This window comes from Pipistrellus kuhlii, unplaced genomic scaffold (assembly GCF_014108245.1).
Source record: "Pipistrellus kuhlii isolate mPipKuh1 unplaced genomic scaffold, mPipKuh1.p scaffold_m20_p_5, whole genome shotgun sequence".
Lineage (NCBI taxonomy): Eukaryota > Metazoa > Chordata > Mammalia > Chiroptera > Vespertilionidae > Pipistrellus > Pipistrellus kuhlii.
Window position 1 is genome coordinate 81,127,063 of NW_023425551.1, and position 19,892 is coordinate 81,146,954.

The 19,892-nt window shown below is 45.0% G+C and overlaps 1 protein-coding gene across 2 annotated transcripts in view; it reads left to right on the top strand.

Annotated features, from left to right (window-relative positions):
- The first annotated feature begins 16,290 nt into the window (after nucleotides 1-16,290).
- NUDT3 (nudix hydrolase 3) overlaps nucleotides 16,291-19,892 on the top strand; it is a 74,274-nt gene continuing 70,672 nt past the window's right edge. For both annotated transcript variants that reach the window (XM_036415334.2, XM_036415335.2), the window contains exon 1: nucleotides 16,291-16,684. In XM_036415334.2, the coding sequence (XP_036271227.1) occupies nucleotides 16,586-16,684 (99 nt within the window). In that variant the 5' untranslated portion in view covers nucleotides 16,291-16,585. The remainder of the gene's footprint in view (nucleotides 16,685-19,892) is intronic.

Sequence of the window (19,892 nt, forward strand, 5' to 3'; positions counted from 1 at the left end):
AAAAGTCGGGGCATATAAAGAATTAACCAATGAAATGTAAGTGGAACAAAAAATGACGGGACTATTTCTGAGGTTCTGTGCAGTGTCAGGAGGGGTGGCGAATGTGCAGTCTGATGAGCTTGGACAAGCACAGACCGGTTTGCTGCCTGATTTGCCTTTGCTTTAACTTGCAGACAAACCCTGACTAGATGGGTACAGTATAATGGGGGTCAAAGCTTGTAAGGCAGGAGCTCTGGCCTGGCAGCTGAAATGGGACTTGGGGGTTATATTTGTGTGGTACAGTGGTACACAGGTGGTTTTGTCTCAGTAGCCACCTATTTCAGTCTTCATAGACATTTGTAATTTAGACCACAAGGTGGCAGCCAAAGGCAACACCAATTGTGCACTTAAACTTGGCCCTGGGAGGTGTGCTTTGGAATCACCACCAGTGAGCAGAAGCTTGCTTTGGCAGAAAGGTTGTGTTTGGGGAAGCTGTTTCACTGCTGCCTTGCCAAAGATTGCTTTTTATCCAATTTTTCTGCTGGCTCCAGTGATGGCAAGTGGTTTGCCGGTGTCCACACGCCTTGATTGTTTAACCTGGATTCCATGTGAAATGTTAGCTCCTGGTCTTTCTGTTTCACTGAGGCCAGCGAGCAAGTGTATGTGTTTTCTCATAGCCTTGGTGACTTTCTGGTATTAAAGCATCTCTTTTTCAATGAGGGCTCTTTGCCAACCGCTTCCCTCGTGATTTCAATTAGTTCCAGAATGTGTTCTTCAAGATCTCCCATGGACACTGGGGAAACCTGGAGAATACAAAGCAGAGGCAGAGCCTGTGGGTAAAAACATGCAGATGGTGGTGGCTCTGTGGTGGCTCTTGCTGCCTGCTAGCCCTTCCTCACATTTTGGTAGATTGTGTGGCCCTGCCAATCAATAATCATTAATTAAAACTGTTCAGGGACCAGTACCAGTATGTCCCCTGGGAGACAAGCCTCGAAATTGGCCTTTAAGAACCTCACGGTCTAGTTAGGAAAACAAAACCAAAGTTATACCTTGAGCCCATGCCAAGTACTGCGTGGAGTATCATGTCCAGGCTGAATTCTAAGGAAGGGCAAGGCAGGGGCCATGAGGGAAGGCTGAAGTGAGGAACTGGAGGGTGAGACAAGTCGGCATCTTAAAGAGGTTTCCTTCAAAGTGGTATTGAGTTGTGAAACATGCCAGAAATGAAAGTTGGTTTTGTTTTTTGTGTGTGTTTGTGTTTTTTTAAATAAATATATTTTTGTTTCTTAAAACAATTTTATTATAAATCAATAAATGTATTTTTATTGATTTCAGAGAGGGAGGGGGAGGGAGCGAAAGCTAGAAACATCAATGATGAGAGAATCTAACCAGCTGCCTCCTGCAGGCCTCCCCACTGGGGATCAAGCCTGAAACCCGGGTATGTGCCCTGATGGGGAATCAGTGACCTGGTTCATAGGTTAATGCTCAACTACTGAGCCACGTCAGCTGTGCTGTTCTGGGGGTGTGTGTGGTTTTTTTTTTTTTTTTTTTTAATATATATTTTATTGATTTTTTTACAGAGAGGGATAGAGAGTTATTTAGAAACATCAATGAGAGAGAAACATTGATCAGCTGCTTCTTGCACACCCCCTACTGGGGATGTGCCCACAACCAATGTACCTGCCCTGGACCGGAATCGAACCTGGGACCTTTTAGTCCACAGGCCGACACTCTATCCACTGATTTCGGCTGGGTGTTTTTTTTTTAGTAAAGCTAGGAAAAACAAATGTTTGCTATTAAAGTGCCTGAGAAGGTCATTTGGGGTGCATGGGTTGTGAGGGGTACAGAGAGGCACACTTGGGCACATGCACGGGCACATTGTTGAACAAAAGCCTTTGGGGAAGTTTGGCCCATCTTCCAAGGTAGATCAGGCTCATAGCTCACCAGCTAATCCCTACTCCCCCTATGACCAGCAAGAAAGGCATCAGGAATTTTGGAAACTGACAGCTGAAGATATATTTTCATAATTTAACAACTTCCAAATATGAACACATCCCCTTTCCCTGAAAAATAGATTTCTCTTATAGGCAGTGCCAGTAGCAGCTTCAAGTCTGCAACTCTTGAAGTCCTACTTCTGTTTTGTTTTTTAATTGATTTTAAAGAGGAGAAACATCAATATATTGTTCCACATATTCAGTCATTCATTGATTGATTCTCGTAAGTGCCCTGACTGGTGATTGAACTGCAACCTTAACATATTGGGACAACACTAACCAACTGAGCCACCCAGCGAGGCAGCCCTGCTTCTGTTCGGATGAATTTAGTAAACTAACCAACAGCTACCATGTGCCAGGTGAGGTGCTGAGAGGCAGTGTCTTTGAAAAGGCTGTATCTACCTAAAGACAGGGCCCACTGGAACACTCCCTACCCCAGGCACTGGCCTTTAAGGGCAGTGTGGGCCCATGGGGCCAGGAATTCCCCATTCCTACCCTGGGCTCCAGAAGCCGGGTCTGTTAATGAAGCTGAAAGAGCAGCCCAAACTGTTCTCGAAGGTTTGGGAATGCAGTTGGTGGTAGCCCCACAGCAATGCGGGGGCGGGAGCTTCTGCCACTTCTGCTTTAAAGCTGAGCCCTAAGAATGGATTTGTCAGTCCTTTTACTTCTTACCTGGGAGAAGTGAGGTGGGAGAAAGGAGCCGTGCTGATAGCACTCAGGACAGTTGTTTCTAAGCCCACAGGAGAGGGAGGCCTGGTTTGATCACTTTGTTCTGGGACAAGGTTTGGCTGTTTCCAATGGGTAAAGCTCTATTGGATCAGCGGCAGGACCAGCCATTTGGTGAGAGGAGGATGGCCTTTTTGGTTAGGTTTTCAGGCAAGGACTTGATCTTAGGATGCTGAGGGAAGCTGGCAGTCTGGGAAAGGTGATTGGGCTGGTGAGGGGGGGCAGGGAGGCAGAAGTGTACCATCCTCCTGTTCAGCCCTCCCTCAGCCTTGCCCCAGACTATCATAACTTCCCCTAAGAGGTCCTGGCCTCCAGCTTTGCCTCACTTCCATGTGCTCTCCATGAGGCACCAAGGTTATTTTTTGGAAACAAAAATCTGAACAAGGTATTTCCCAGCTTAAAGTTCTTCAAAAGCTCTGTATTGCCTTCTAGAGTCTTATTATTATTATTATTATTTTTCCTATTAGTTTCAGAGAGGAAGGGTGAGGGAGAGAAACATCAATGATGAGAGAGAATTATTGATGGGCTGCCTCTGGCACGCCCCCTACTGGGCATGTGCGCGCAACCTGGGCATGTGCCCTTGACCCAAATCGAACCTGGGACCCTTCAGTCCATAGGCTGACGCTCTATCCTCTGAGCCAAACCAACTTGGGCCTTCTAGAACGTTTTAGAACCTAGACAAATGCAAAACTCCTTTTATGGCCTAACAGGCTCATCACAGCTTCCCATCTGCCTACCAAAGCAAGGCTCCAAATCCAGTCCAGCTAAACTGGCTCACGCTCTTTCCCAGCTTGAGGCTTCTTTGCGCACAGCATTCCTTTTACAGGGAAACCTCTCCCACCTCCCACCCACATGGAGTGCTTATTCACTCTTCATTATTCACATTAAATATCACCTCTAAGAAGCCTTTGCTGACAGAACTGCCTCTACTTCAAAGTCAGGTAGGGTGCCCCACCTGTTAGTGCCTACAGCAGCTGAGCTATAGCAGGCTGTATTGGAACTGATGGACACTGTCCATTTCCTCTCACACTGAGCCTCGCTCTGGGGACCAACTCAGTGCCTCACGTGCAGTAGCTCCTTTGTAATTGTTAGCTGCATGAATGATGTCCTGTAAGGAGTTGCTGTTCCTTTCTATGCAAAAAAAAGTTTCCGTAGGCCCAATTGGGAATGCAGAAGTGACTGAGATGCATGATTGCTATGGAGGTTCTGCTGGAATTAGGGAAGGCAGACCTAGAAATGTACGCTAAGTGGTAGGTGATCTGGTGGCTATAGCTGGAGTTTTATTGGAGACTTGTGGGCAGAGGGGAGCAAAGAATATCCAGGGAAAAGCCTCTTAGTGGGTCACTGTCACCATATGAGCTTAATCTTTTTAAAAAGTACATATTTTTATTGATTTCAGAGAGGAAGGGAGAGGGAGAGAGAGATAGAAACATCAATGATGAGAGAGAATCATTGATTGGCTGCCTCTTGCACACCTCCTACTGGGGTTCAAGCCCGCAACCTGGGCATGTGCCCTTGACTGGAATTGAACCTGGGACCCTTAGTCCACAGGCTGATGCTCTATCAACTGAGCCACACCAGCTAAGGCTCAACAGTTGGGACTAAAACAGCATGAAGCAATAATGATGGCTGGGCCAGGAATTTGTGTTATTTTATTCTTTATTTTTTCAGTTTTATTGAAGTATAATTGACATAAAATGCATTTATGTAGAGTGTACAATCTGATAAATTTTGTCATATATGTACATCCATGAAATCAAGATAATAAACATAACCATCAGTCCAAAAGTTTCCTCCTTAATTTCTAATCCCTAATCCCTCACCCACCCTAATCACCAGGCATCTGCTTTCTGTAGTATAGATTAGTTTGCATTTTCTAGAGTTTCATAAAAGTGAATTTATATAGTATGCACTCTATATAGTCTGGCTTCCTTGAATTAGTCTTGTTGCATGCATCAGTAGTTCATTTTTGTTGCTGAGTAGTATTCCATTATATGGATATACCTCAGTTTTTATCCATTTATATGTTGGTGGGCATTTGGGTTATTTTAAGTTTTTGTCTATTGTGACTAATGCTGCTATAGACATTCCTGTGCAAGTTTCATGTGGGAGTGTATAACCAAGAGAATGGTTATATATTCCTAGGAATGGAGTTGCTGGATCATATGCTGACTCTTTGGTTAACATTTTGAGGAGCTGCCAAACTGTTTTCTAAGGTAGTTTTACCATTTTACATTCTCACCAGTGGTGTGTGAATCTCAGTTTCTTCTCATCTATTGATGGTCTCTTCAGTCTTTTCTTTTAGCCACTCTACTATGTGTGAAGAGTTCGGATTTTATCCTTGGACTAGAGGCCGATGCACAAAACTTGTGCAAGAGTAGGCCTTCCTTCCCCCGGCTGCCTGCACTGGCTTCCCTCTGGCACCCAGGACCCGGGCTCCCCTCCCAGCCCTGGCTTCGTCCAGAAAGATGTTCAATCTAATTAGCATACTACGCTTTTATTCCCTATGATACTGAGCCAATTAACATCGATCAGCTGTCCCCCATTGGATGTCAAGCCCACAACCCCGGGCATGCACCCAGCTGGTGTGGCTCAGTAGTTTAGCGTCGACCCATGATCCAGGTTCAGTTCCAGGTCAGGGTAGGTGCCCAGGTTGTGGGCTTGGTCGCCAGTGTGGGGCATGTCGGGGAGGGGGGGCAAGGGCAGCTGATCTATGTTTCTCTCTCATCATTGATGTTTTTATGTCTCCCTCTCTAAAATCAATAAAAATATATTTTGAAAAATAACAAACAAAAACAATTAACAAAATAAAGGTGAGGATTGGCATGACCAGGAGTGCTGGCTGCTTGACAAATACTCGAACCCCCAATGCAGGAAATAGTAATCTGAATTTGGGTCTGGGCAGTGCCCACATTGGGCACAGTGGTCATGGGTAAACCGCTCAGTCAATAGAGACCACAATGCACATTCAGCCTGCTAACGGGAAAGGGAGGGGGAAATCCATCACTGATTGCTCAGTTTTAGAAAGGGAAACTAGGACAGAATGGGGGCATGAGGGGGGAGAAATGAAAGGAATTGTTTGAAAAGTTGCAGCCCATAGAAAGCCTGGAGCCCGTTTCTGTTTGAAAGTGCTCTATTGGGAGCCCGTGGTAAATGCATGGCACAAATCCAAAGAACAGCCACTTGAAAAGTAAGCCCAGCACGGTTTCCTGATGTATCAAAGAGGCCATTGTGAGGAGGACGCCCTTAAAGTAAGTAAATACGAAATGGGAGCAGATACCCAAGCTGAAGGAATAAGGAGACCTCAAAACAGAGCAAAATTTGCAAAAGCTTCAAATCAAGTGATATTAAAAAAAAACCTAAAAAGTACCAGCGAGAAATGTCAAATCGTTCTACTTTATTTTCGTGCATGGAAAGCAGGAGGTCAGTTTGAGACTCAGGGGCATCAGCCCATTAATGTCCAAAAGTGCATCGGGGAGACCAGCAGTAACTGACTGACATCTTTGCCTCCATTACACACAGATTTTCCTTTCCATTAAATTTTTTCGAAAAACTTTATTATGGAAAATTTTAAACAAATGTAAGATAAACATAAGAGTATAATAAACCAGCATATACCCACCACTGAGCTTTAACAGCCATCAATGTTCTAGTATCCTTGTTACATAGATACCTATACCCACTCCACTCTAACCCCTAACTCAATTCTTAAAAAAAAAAATAAATATATATATATATATATATATATATATATATATATATATATATTATTGATTTTTTATAGGGAGGAAAGGAGAGGGATAGAGAGCTAGAAACATCAATGAGAGAGGAACATCGACCAGCTGCCTCCTGCACACTCCCTACTGGGGATGTGCCCACAACCAAGGTACATGCCCTTGACCAGAATCGAACCTGGGACCCTTCAGTCCACAGGCCAACACTCTATCCACTGAGCCAAATCGGCCTTGGCTAACTCAATTATTTCTTTAGTTTATTGAGGTATAGTTTACATGCAGCAAAAGTCATCCTCTCTCAGAATACAGTTCTGAGAGAGGATGACTTTTGCTGCATGTAAGTTCTGAGTTCTGATAAACAGATACAGTTGTTAACAACAGTACAGCTAGAGAACCTTTCCATCACCCTGAAAAGTTCCCAGGCTTCCCCTTCGTGGTCAACAACACCCTCCCTGCCAACCACTGTTCTTGGTCTCTTGAATCTTGCCTTTTCCAGAATATCAGATAAAGGGAACCATTATGATCTCTTTTGTGGCTGATTTTTTTTTTTTATTTGATTCATTTTAAAGAGGGAGGGAGAGAGAGACGGAAGGATGGAGGGATGGAGGGAGGGAGGGAGAAAGAGAGAGAGAGGGAGAGAGAGAAACATCGATTGGTTGCCCCTGCATGCACCCCAACCAGGAACAAACCTGCACCTTAGGCATATGCCTGGAACGGGAATCGAACCCACCACCTTTCAGTGTGTGTGACAATGTTCCAACCAACTGAGCCACACCGGCAGGGCTTGTGTCCGGTTTCTCCTGCTCAGCATAATGTTTGAGACTCTTCCGTGATGTTGCATGTGTCAATAGTTTATTCCTATTTTTTTGTTGTGTAGTGTGGCTGTACTACAGTTTATTCTTGTTGATTTTTTATACAGGCATTTTGGATAAAATTGGCATTGGAAATATACAAATCTTAACTCTACCCTTTGAGGAATGGATACAACCATGTAACTCACACCCCTGAAAAAGAGAAAGTAGCCCTGACATCCAGGAGGTGCCTGACCCTTACAGCTGGCTTACCTGCTTCCTGATAACATCCAATCCAGAACAAAGCCCTTTCTTTCTTCTTTCTTTCTTTCTTTCTCTTTCTTTCTTTCTTTCTTTCTTTCTTTCTTTCTTTCTTCTTTCTTTCTTTCCTTCTTTCCTTCCTTCCTTCCTTCCTTCCTTCCTTCCTTCCTTCCTTCCTTCCTTCCTTCCTTCCTTCCTTCCTTCCTTTCTTTCTTTCTTTCTTTCTTTCTTTCTTTCTTTCTTTCTTTCTTTTTCTTTCCTTCCTTCCTTCCTCCCTTCCTTCCTTCCTTCCTTCCTTCCTTCCTTCCTTCCTTCCTTCCTTCCTTCCTTCCTTCCTTCCTTCTTTCTTTCTTTCTTTCTTTCTTTCTTTCTTTCTTTCTTTCTTTTTTCCTTCCTTCCTTTCTTGTTCTTTCTTAAAAATATATTTTATTGATTTTTTACAGAGAGGAAGGGAGAGGGATAGTTAGAAACATCAATGAGAGAGAAACATCAATCAGCTGTCCCCTCCACACCTCTCAGCCCGCAACCAAGGTACATGCCCTTAACCGGAATCGAACCTGGGACCTTTCAGTCCACAGGCTGACCATCTATCCACTGAGCCAAACTGGTTAGGGCAAAGGCCTGCTTTCTTAACACCACCCCAAAGTCACGTAAACAAACCAAACCCTAAAATAAGTCATCCTTAATACCTTCTTACTGAGACTCGATGCTTCCCCATGGTTCGTGTTCTTCCTCATTGCAAGGAGCCAAAACTCCACCTTGTTAAACTACAGGTGTATTCTTGATCAGGGGCTGGAGGGCACTGACACCCCATCAAGATGCAGCACCTTTCACTTTCCCATAAAATTCCCTCCTGTCCCGTCCCAGCTAACAGATGGACATCTGTGCTATTTGGCTGTGTGAATAAAGCTGCTGTGAATGTTTTATAGAAGTCTTTTGTGGCACGTGTTCATTTTTTCTAGGTGTATTAGTGTCCTATTGCTGCTATCAAATTATTACAGACTCAGTGGCATAAAGCAACACAAACTTGTGAGCTTACAGTTCTAATGGTCACAAGTCCAAAATGGGTCAGCAGGGCTGCGTTCCTCTGGCAGCTTTGGGAAGAATCTGTTCTTGCCTTTTCTAGAAGCCACCTGCATTCCATAACCTATTTCTCCACCTCACAGCCAGCAGGATAGCATCTTTAAATCTCTCTCGCCGAAACCGGTTTGGCTCAGTGGATAGAGCGTCGGTCTGCGGTCTTAAAGGTCCCAGGTTCGATTCCGGTCAAGGGCATGTACCTTGGTTGCGGGCACATCCCCAGTGGGGGGTATGCAGGAGGCATCTGATAGATGTTTCTAACTCTCTGTTCATCTCTGTAAAAAATTAATAAAAATATATATTAAAAAAATAAAAATAAATCTCTCTCTCTGACCTCTGCTCTTATCACATCTCCTTCTCTGCCTCAGACCTCCTGTCTCCCTCTTTTCCTTATAAGACCCCAGTGGCCGGCAAACTCATTAGTCAACAAAACCAAATATCAACAGGACAATGATTGAAATTTCTTTTGAGAGCCAAATTTTTAAACTTAAACTTCTAACGCCATTTCTTCAAAATAGACTCGACCAGGCCGTCCGTGATATTTTGTGAAAGAGCCACACTCAAGGGGCCAAAGAGCCGCATGTGGGCCCCCGCCCCACCCCAGGCCTTCACCACACTATTATGTGTGTCCATTGGTTATGCATATATGTATATAAGTTTTTCGTTTAATCTTTTCCCGTTCTCTCCCCTTTCCCCCGCTGCCACCTCTGAGATATATCAGCCTCTTCCCTGCCTCCACACCTTTGGACCTCTTTTGTTTGTCAGTCTATTAAGTTCATTAGATTTCACTTATAAGTGAGGTCAAGTGATATTTATCTCTCTGACCAACTTTTTTCACTCAGCATAATATTCTCCAGGTCCATCCATGCTGTTGCAAAGGGTAAGAAATCCTTTTTTATAGCTGCATAGTATTCCATTGTGTAAGTGTACCATCATTCTTTTGTGTGTGTGTGAATCTTCATCTGAGGATGTTTCTTCCATGGATTCTTAGAGAGAGTGGAAGGGAATGAGGGAGAGATGAGAGAAACATTAAAGTGAGAGAGATACATCAATTGGTGACCTCCCGTACCCCGTCTGAAAGGGCCGGGGAAAGAACCAGCAACTCATGAATGCCCTTGACTAGGAATGGAATCCGCAGCCCTTCAGTGCTCGGGCTAATGCTCTCCCACAGCTTTTTATCTACTCATCTACTGATGGGCACTTGGGCTGTTTCCAGATCTGAGAGCTGCTATGAACAGTGGTTGGTTGTCCATTTTCTGAAAGGTACCTTGATGAGCAGTTTTACAACTTTGAAGTCTAACATAATTTTTCTTTTATTGTTACTGCTTTCTGGGTCCTGCTAAGAAATCCTTGCCTACCCCCAAGTCCAAAAAATGTTCTTCTATGATTTCTTCTAAATGTTTATGGTTTTAACTTTTACATTTAGGTTTATGATTCATCTCAAATTAATTTGTGTGTATAGTATAAGGTAGGTGTCAAGGTTCATTCTTTTTATTTTTATTTTTCAATGCTCAACAACTGAGCCACCCATATTATTTTCATATGAATAAGAATATCCAGCCCCGCCCCTGTGACTCAGTGGTTGAGGAATAAGGAAGTCATGGTTGGATTCCTGGTCAAGGGCACATGCCCATGTTGTGGGCTTGATTCTCAGTAGGAGGCAAGCAGGAGGCAGCTGATCAATGATTCTCTCTCATTATTGATGTTTCTATATCTCTCTCCCTCTCCCTTCCTCTCTGAAATCAATTAAGCCAAAACCAGTTTGGCTCAGTGCATAGTGTCGGCATGCAGACTGAAGGGTCCCAGGTTCAATTCTGGTCAAGGGCATGTACCTTGGTTGCAGGCACATCCCCAGTAGGAGGTGTGCAGGACAGCTGATCGATGTTTTTCTCTCATCAGTGTTTCTAACTCTCTATCCCTCTCCCTTCCTCTCTGTAAAAAAATAAATAAAAAATATTTAAACACACACACACACACACACACACACACACACACACACACACTAGAGTCCCAGCCTGCACCCTCTCCAATCTGTGACTCTTCAGGGGATATCCGACTGCTGGTTTAGGCCCAATTGCTGGGACATCCTTCTTACAATCCAGGACCACTGGCTCCTAACTGCTCACCTGCCTGCCTGCCTGATCATGCCTAACTGTCCCCCACCCCCTGCCAGCCTGGTTGCCCACAACTGCCCCCCTGCCAGCCTGGTTGCCCCCAACTGCTCCCCCCACAAGCCTGGTCACCCCACACAGCCTGCTGTTCAGTCATTTGGTTGTTTCTCACTAACCCCCCTGCCGGCCTGTTGCCCCACAGACTGCTGTTCAGTCATTACTGTTACTGTGATGGTGTCCCAGACAATTTGCATATTCCTCTATTATTAGTATAGAGAAAAAAGAATAGTCCTAGCCAGTTTGGCTCAGTGGATAGAGTTGGCTTGTGGACTTAAGGGTCTTGGGTTCAATTCTGGTCAAGGACATGTATCCAGGTTGTGGGCTTGATCCCCAGAGGGGGGCATGCAGGAGGCAGCCAATCAATGATTCTCATCTCTGATGTTTCTATTTCTCCCTCTCTCTTCCTCTCTAAAATCAATACAAATATATTTTAAAAATAAAAAATAAAGAATATTCAATTGTTCCATCACTACTTGTTGAAATGTTTTCCTTTCCCCATTGATATGCTTTGGCACTGTTGTCAAAAATCAGTGGATTGTAGAAGTGTGGTTGGATTCCTGGACTCTATCCTATATCAGATCATGTTTATCCTAAGATCAAAATCACAGTCTTAACTATTGAGACTTAGAATTAAAATAAATTGCAGCCAATAGACCTGGCCCATGTGGCTCAGTTGGTTGAGTATTGTCCCATGAACCAGAGGTCACAGGTTCAATTCCTGGTCAGGGCACATACCTGGGTTAGGGTGTGCACAACATAACCCAGGCAGGAGACAGCTGATCTCACATCAATGTTTCTCTTTCTCTAAAAAATCAATAAAAACATATTTTTAAAAGTTGCAGACAATAGTATACTCTACTCCCTAAGTACTTCAGCATTGATATTATCAATTGACAGGTCAATATTGTTGACATACATGAAATACACAATTTAAAAAAATATATATTTTATTGATTTTTTACAGAGAGGAAGGAAGAGAGATAGAGAGCTAGAAACGTCAATGAGAGAGAAACATCGACCTGCTGCCTCTTGCACACCCCATACCAGGGACGTGCCCGCAACCAATGTACATGCCCTTGCCCGGAATCGAACCTGGGACCGTTCAGTCCACAGACCGATGCTCTACCACTGAGCCAAACCGGTTTCAGCGAAATACACACATCTTAAGTGTACTTTCACTGTGTTGTGACAATGTGATTTGTAACCCAACCCTCTATTAAAATACAGAATTTACCATCATCCCAGAAATTTCCCTCATTCCTCTTCCCAGTTAATCACCATCCGGAAGCCGCCATTTTTTCTGGTCCTCCCACCCCCTAAGTAGATTAGTTCTGCTTGTTCTAGGACTTCCTATAATGAATTATACAGCATGACTCTTTTGTGAAAGGCTTTTTCACTCAGTGTAATGTTTTTGAGATTCATTCATAGTGATACATGTGTATCAGGAGTGTGTTCCTTTGGGTTGATGAATAATATCCTATTGTATAGATACCACAGTTTATTTATCCATTCTTGTATTGTGGTCACCTTGGATGGTGCCAACTTTTGGCTTTCTGAACATTCTTGTGCAAGCTTTCTGTGGACATATATTTTCAATTCCCTAGAAGTGGAATTGTTGGGTCATAGGATAAGTCTTTTTTTTTTCTTTTTTTTTGAGATGTGTTCTATGTCAGGCCCTGGGATAACTGCTGAGTGAAACAATCAAGGATAAGTGAGACAAGACCTTCTCTTCAAGAACTCTGAAATGTGCCTAGCAGGCATGGCTCAGGGGTTGAGTGTTGACCTATGAACCAGAAGATTATGGTTCAATTCTCCATCAGGGCATATGCCTGGGTTGTTGGCTCAATCCCCAGTAGGGGGCGTGCAAGAGGTAGCTGATCAATGGTTCTCATCATTGACATTTCTCTCTCTTGCTCCTTTTCCCTTCCTCTCTGAAGTCAATAAAATATATATTTATTTTAAAAAATAATCTGAAATGTGAGCCTGGCAAGACAACAACGATAACACTATGTGACAAACAATATGATAAAAGCAGGCCAGGCCAATAGGAGGCACAGAGGCAGTCAGGGAGGGCTTCCAGGAGGTGACTTTTAATCTGAGGTTTTGAAGGATAAATATAATTTGGCCTCTCTCTGCGTTGAGGGGACAATTGAGTGTATGAGAGTCTTGGAAGAAGAGCTCTCCAGACAACAGGGAAGTGTGTTCAAGATTTGGAAGGTTGGCTAGTGATTCAAGAAACTGTAGGTAATTCAGAATGACTAGACTATAGGGTAAGGTTGGCAGAGGCCAACCTGCTAGAATTTGGACTTCAAAGCACTGAGGAGCATCTGAAGGGTTTTAATCAAGGCCATGACTTACTCAGATCTGCATTTGGGAAGGACTCCTCTGGCTGCGTGGGTGAGAGGGGCTAAATGGATGTCTGATGGTAGCCAAGAAGAGGCAAGAGGAAGAATCCTACTGAAGTAATGGCAGTGGGCAAGGAGGGAAGAGGCTGGGTTGATGTCAAGGAGGAAGAGGCAATGTAGTTTATTGTCATCAGATAGAAGGTAAGAGATAGCAATGCCTCCCACATTCTGCCTTAGGCAACTGGCGAGTACCTCACTATTTACTGTCACAAGGAAACAGGCAACATTTTACATAATAATAGTTTTTTTCTTATAGGACTTTTGAAGTATTTAACTGGAATAAAAGGTAATAAATACAGAGTCTCCACTTATCCGTGGGGAATAAACTTTAAGACTTCCCAATGGATGACTGAAACTGTGGGTCCAAACACTATATATATACTGTTTGTTTTTTTTCTATACACTACATATATACCTTTTTAGTTAAAGGAAGACTTCATGGCTTCTCTTTGACGTATCTGAATTGCCAGTATCACTACAGTAAGTCCTTTCTTAAAGTTGTCGATGGGTCCTGTGACTTTAAGAGAAATTGCTTAAAACAATACCAATTTTACCATGAGCAAGAGTTCAGTTCCTCTGACTCCTCAGCAATGTTAACAATGAAAGGATGTTATTTGAGGACCTGCTGTCTTCTTGCGCTTTGGGGCCATTATTAAGCAAAAGAAGGGTTACTTGAACACAGGCACTGCGATACCACGAGTGGATGTGATAACCGGACAGCTACCGAGTGAGTGCCTGCCAGGGGACAGAGTGCACAGCGTGGAGATGCTGGACGAAGGGAGGATCATGCTCTGAAGGCACACGATTTAAAACTTATCCATTTATTTCTGGAATTTCCATTTAATATTTTTGGAACACAGTTGACTGTAGGTAACTGAGACTGTGAAAGCAAACCATGGATAAGGTGGTGGCGGGGAACTACTATCTGTTTTAATCAATTTAAATGTGATGTTTATTCATTGCCTTCCAGAAAAGGTTGGGATCACTTTGTTAATGTTTCCTGAACAAGAAAATGTAATCAGCCGAAACCGATTTAGTGGATAGAAGGGTCCCGGGTTCGATTCCGGTCAGGGGCATGTACCTTGGTTGCGGGCACAGCCCCAGTGGGGGTTGTGCAGGAGGCAGCTGGTCCATGATTCTCTCTCATCGATGTTTCTAACTCTCTATCCCTCTCTCTTCCTCTCTGCAAAAAATCAATAAAATATATTAAAAAAAAGAAAAAGAAAATGTAATCATTACTAAGACAAGGGATCTGGGAGTGGCCTTTTGGGCTCTTGTCACTACACAGGCCCATAAAAGCTGGGGAAGGAATTAGAAACCAACAAGAAACCTCCATCCATCTATTTAATCAACATTTCCTGAGATCTTTTTTTTTTTTTAATTTTTTTTTATAAGGCCTTGTGCTAGGAGATGGGGATATGAAGGAAAACGACACAAGACTGCTCTCAAGGAGTTTACAAGCTAACTTGTCTTTGCTCTTGTACTGACACCTGCAATGCTTTTTGCTATTATGCGCTCAGCTTTAATGAAGTGGTATTGTGCAGTGTGGCTGTCTAACCGCCGGTATGACTGCATTCCTGCAACTTCTCTGCAAAGGCTTTGGCATCTGGGGGCAAGAGCCACAGATATGTTCCCAGTGGCTGGACCTGCCTCTGGGATGTATCTTGAGAAACTATTTGGGCTATGGACAAGGGTTTATGCACAGATGTTCATTGCTGTTCTAAAGATAGAGAGGATACAACCACCTCACAATGGGAATTGGGAAAATAGCTGATGGTGAATCCCTATGATGGAATATTAGGTGATACTTAGAAATAGTATTTAAAAATAACAACACGGGGGAAAGAACAGAAAAAAAAGTGGGACACAAATCTCTAAAAAAGGTGCTCAAAGTATCCATAATTTAGTATTTTTAGGTTCTCTGTATTTTTCAATTTTTTGACAATGTGAATGTTATAGTATTTCTACAATCAGAACTTTTGAATTTCTTCCCCCCTCCCCCCCCCCCGCCCCAAATTAGGGACAATAGCAGAATTTAAGCTAGAAAGACAGCCAAAATGACCAAGATTTGGGTTATTCTGTTATGAGGACTGACCAAAATTAACTGAAATTCTACATCTTATATGGTAAAAGTTGTATGAAATGTCACTACTAGTTGCAATATAGTGAGAGCCAACTATGTGCTAGGTGCCAAGAAGGATTATTATCTCTATTTTACAGGGGAATGTTTGGCTTCAAATCCTAATCTTTTTTTTTTTTAATTCATGCTAAATACAAGCAAATTAAAAAAGGTTAATAAGCAATTCACAAACCCTGCACAGGCTTTTCAACACGTTTAAGGCATTGGCGGTCTGGACTGCTGATAACATTCACAGATCTCCAGCTCAAAAGTGTCTGGCTGTACATCTTTTCCTGGAGAATCTGACATCCACAGTATGCACTCCTTTTATTGCCAGAAACGATGATTGCCTATGGCGCGCGCGCTCACACACACACACACACACACACACACACACACACGTTCCTTTCCGGCCCTCATGTTTACCTTAAGACGACGCATTTGCTTTATTGCACAAATAAAGGATCTCAGGATAAACATTTGTCCTAAAGGCTACATGCCCCAGCTCATAAGACTTTCAGAGCTTCTGGATGTCAGTGAGACGTGCCCCGCCCTACAAACATGCCCTCTATCCGGTGAGGTGTCTGATCCCAGGCAGCACGGGCTCCCCGCCCCGGTTTAATCGCATCCCAATTGTTCCCCAGACATCGCCCCTCCCCCCTCCCGGATGGACTGGAAGGGTCAAGGCCCGGGCGGCCTGACCTTGAGTCACCTGCGGCCGCGGACTCGCGGCGTGACCTTGGTCAAGTTCCCGCTTCCCTGTCCGCAGAGCCGCGGGGATGGAGAGCGGTGTCCCCGCCCTGGCCGTTTCTCAGCCGCCGGGAAAGCCCGGCTCCAGCATCCTTTCCCCCCGCGGCTCTCTCCGCGCGCGCCCCACCGACCCCACCCCTACGCTGCCGGCGTAGAGGCCGCCTGGCGCCGCGCGGCCCCCGCGCCCGGACGCTCGTTTACGCCGCGCGCACGGGGAGGGCGCGATTCCCGAACGCAGCCTCCGCCGCGAGCGCGCGGCCGTCCCGCGGGCCGGCGCTGCCTTACGCCGCTGACGCAGCGCGCCCAAGATGGCGGCGCGGTTGTCGTCGGGGGCGGCGGCAGCGGCGGGGGCGGCGGCCGTGGCGGCAGCTGGGACGACAGCCGTGACGGCGGCGGCGGCGCGAGGCCTGGGCCGGCGGGAATGAGGAGGCCGCGGCGGGCCGGCGGCGGAGCGGTGTAGCGGAGGAGCGGCTTCCCCTCTCTGCTTCCCGCGGCCGAGCCGGGGGCGCGCGCGCGCGGCCGTCCGGAGCGGGCTCCCCACTCTCCGCCCCGCACCGCACCCCCACCGGGCCCGGAGGATGATGAAGCTCAAGTCGAACCAGACCCGCACCTATGACGGCGACGGCTACAAGAAGCGGGCCGCGTGCCTGTGCTTCCGCAGCGAGAGCGAGGAGGAGGTGAGGCGCCGGGCGGGGGGCGCCGGGCGGCGGCCGCTTCCAGGCGGGCGGGGAGGGGGCGCGGCCGTCGGGGACGGTGTGCCCGGACTCGGGGCAGGACTCCGGGGCTCGCCCCGAATGAAGTTCCGACGGCTTTTCCTGAGGCCAAGAAGGGGAAGGGAAAGGCGGTGGGCGAGGGGGAGTGGGTCTGAGCCTGGCCCTCCGGCGCGGGCCGGGCGGAAGAGGGTGCCGGCTGCGGCCGGGCCCCCGGTGCCAGGCCCGGTCTCTGGGGAGGGCGGCCGGCGGCCGGGGAGGGCGTGTGGCTCTCGGTCGGGCCTCCGGCTGGAGGTCCAGGAAGGGCAGCTCCGCACTTGTCAGCCCCGCACATGTGTGCGGAGGCCGCCGGGCACGAGGGCAGGCCGCCCCTTCCTTTGTGGCCGGGACATCGCCCTCTTCCTTGGCAGGTTAGGGGGTGGCGGAGGGATTATGTGTGGCTGTGGGGCAGCCCTTTTGGTGTAACCTGAGAAGAAAAGATATTTGATAAGATAATCTTTGAGAGTTGAGAAAAAATTTTCATTTTAATTGGGAAGGCCAGAAACGATATGTAAGGTCTTTGCCCTGACATTCCTCTACGGCTCCGCATCAAGGCCCTTGGGATTGAATTTGCTGGCAACATAGAAATGCTTTGAATCGGTTTCTTTTTGCAGAAGGCACTTAAAAAAAAAAAAAATCTCAGCCTCTCAAAGCCGTTTCTGTGGTGATAAAGGGAATTCAGAAAAGGAACGTGTTTCGTAAATCCACAAAGAAAAGCGCGTTGGAAATTCATAAGATGCCTGTGGGAATGCATTTCTCTCCTGTGCATGGTGGTAAAATGGCAGTTAAACTGGAAACAATGAAGGACAGTGAAATTCAGTGTGTTAGAGTCCAGCATTCGGCAGCGGGCAATGGTGAAAACGGGGCATGGTGTTGAAATGAGGGGAAAGGAACTTGACCCGTTAGTTATGAAAAGAAGCTGTGATGAAAGAGACAGATGGGTTGGCAGAAGCGTCTGTCCAGAGATATTTAGGAGGAAGTGGGAATTTAAATTATTGCTCGGGGGAGGGGAGAACACTCATTGTGGTGTTGAGGGATGGTGTGTGTTCCCCTTTAACACAACAGAAGGAAGTGGATTTGGAAATGTATACTTTGTGCCCTAGCATGTGTTGTAAAAATCCCCCAAACAGATGTATTTTAATAGGAGTACTAAGCAGGGCCATGCTGTAAATTATTTACTGTTTTGGAATACATACTTGAGTAAATTTACTGGTGGCAAAGCCTTTATTCTCTTCATTGTTATATCCTACTAGAGGCCCGGTATCATACTAGATGCCAGGTGCACAAATTTTGTGCACTGGGGATTGTGGGGCCTGAGGGAGGTCCCGCAGTGTAGTTTTGGGTTCTCATAGTCCAGGACCCCTTGCTCCTTACTGCTTGCCTGCAGCAGAGGCAGGAGAGGCTCCCCTAAGCCCAGCTTCTGGCCGAGGAGCGCTTTCACACACCACCAGAGAGCAGCTCCCGCATTGAGTGTCTGCCCCCTGTGGTCAGTGTGCATCATAGCAACCAGTTGTTCGGCAGTTCGGTCGATTTGCATATTAGGGTTTCATTATATAGGAGGATAACAAGCGCTGCTGGTGTAGTGGTATCATGCAAGATTCCCATTATATAGGAGGATTATGGGAAATCATGGGATCACAAGCTGTTAACTGGATGGAAAACTAATTAGCGTAATAATATATCTCATTACACTACATTGGTTAAGTGTGAGAGCACCCCACTTATAAGTGGAAGGGTATATAATTCAGTTGTATGAATGATACAAGATTTTGTTGTAAAACGTTATACTAGAAATTGAAAACGTGAGCATTTTGGATACATTGGAAATCCTTTATAGATGATCATAAGCAAACAAAGATTTGATTTTCTGTTAAAGTTTTCTTATTTACTGACATGAGTAGCATTAATATTAATAGATTTGACTGATCATGGAGTTTTCTCTACTGAATTTCTTTTTCTTTTTTTTAAATAAGTTTTTATTGTTCATATTATATTATTACAAATGTACCTTCCCCCCCTCCCCACCACCATTGCTCTCCTCCACCAGGTTCCCACCCCACCCTCTGCCCTTTCCCCACTCCCCATTGTCCTCATCCATAGGTGCACAGTTTATGTTCAGTCTCTTCCCACATCCCCCTCTCCCCTTTTCCCCAAGAATCATCAGTTCACTCCCCTTCCATACCTCTGATTCTATTATATTCAACAGTTAATATTGTTCATCAGTTTTGTTTTTTTTAATTTCCTTGGTTTTTAGATTCACTTGTTGATAGTTACGTATTTGTTGTTCATAATTTTTATCTTTATTTACTTTCTCTTCTGAAAGAACCCCCTTCAGCAAATCATATAATTCTGGTTTGGCAGTGATGAACTCCTTTAGCTTTTTTTTTTTTTTTTTTTTTAGTGAAGCTCTTTATCTGACCCTCGATTCTGAGTGATAGCTTTGCTGGATAGATTATCCTTGGCTGTAGGTTCTTACTATTCATCACCTTGAATATTTCTTGCCATTCCCGCCTGGCCTGCATGGTTTCTGTTGAGAAGTCAGCTGACAGTCGTATAGGTGCTCCTTTATAGGTAACTACCTTCTTTGCTCTTGCTGCTTTTAATATTCTCTCTCTGTCTTTTGCTCTTGGAATTTTAATTATGATGTGTCTTGGTGTGGTCCTCTTTGGATTCCTTTTGTTTGGAGTTCTGTGCGCTTCCTGGACTTGTAAGTCTAATTCTTTCACCAGGTGGGGGAAGTTTTCTGTCACTATTTCTTTCAGTATGTTTTCGATATCTTGCTCTCATCTTCTGGGACCCCCATAATTCTGATGTTGGTTTGCTTGAAGTTGTCCCAGAGGTTTCTTACATTATCTTCAATTTTCTGGATTCTCTTGCCTTCTAGCTTCTGTGGAGAAGTGTCTTCTGGTTCTTTATGTTCCAAATCTTTGACTTGATTCTTGCGGTCTTCCATTCTGTTTTTAGGACTCTGTATAATATTTTTTATTTCAGACAATGTATTCTTTATTTCTTGTTGATCCCTTATCATTTCTTTTTGACTCCTTATTAATTCTAGTTAATCTCTTTTCATATCCTCATAGGTCTTATCCATCTTTTCTAGGAAATTCTTGAAAAACCTTATAAGCGTAGTTTTGAA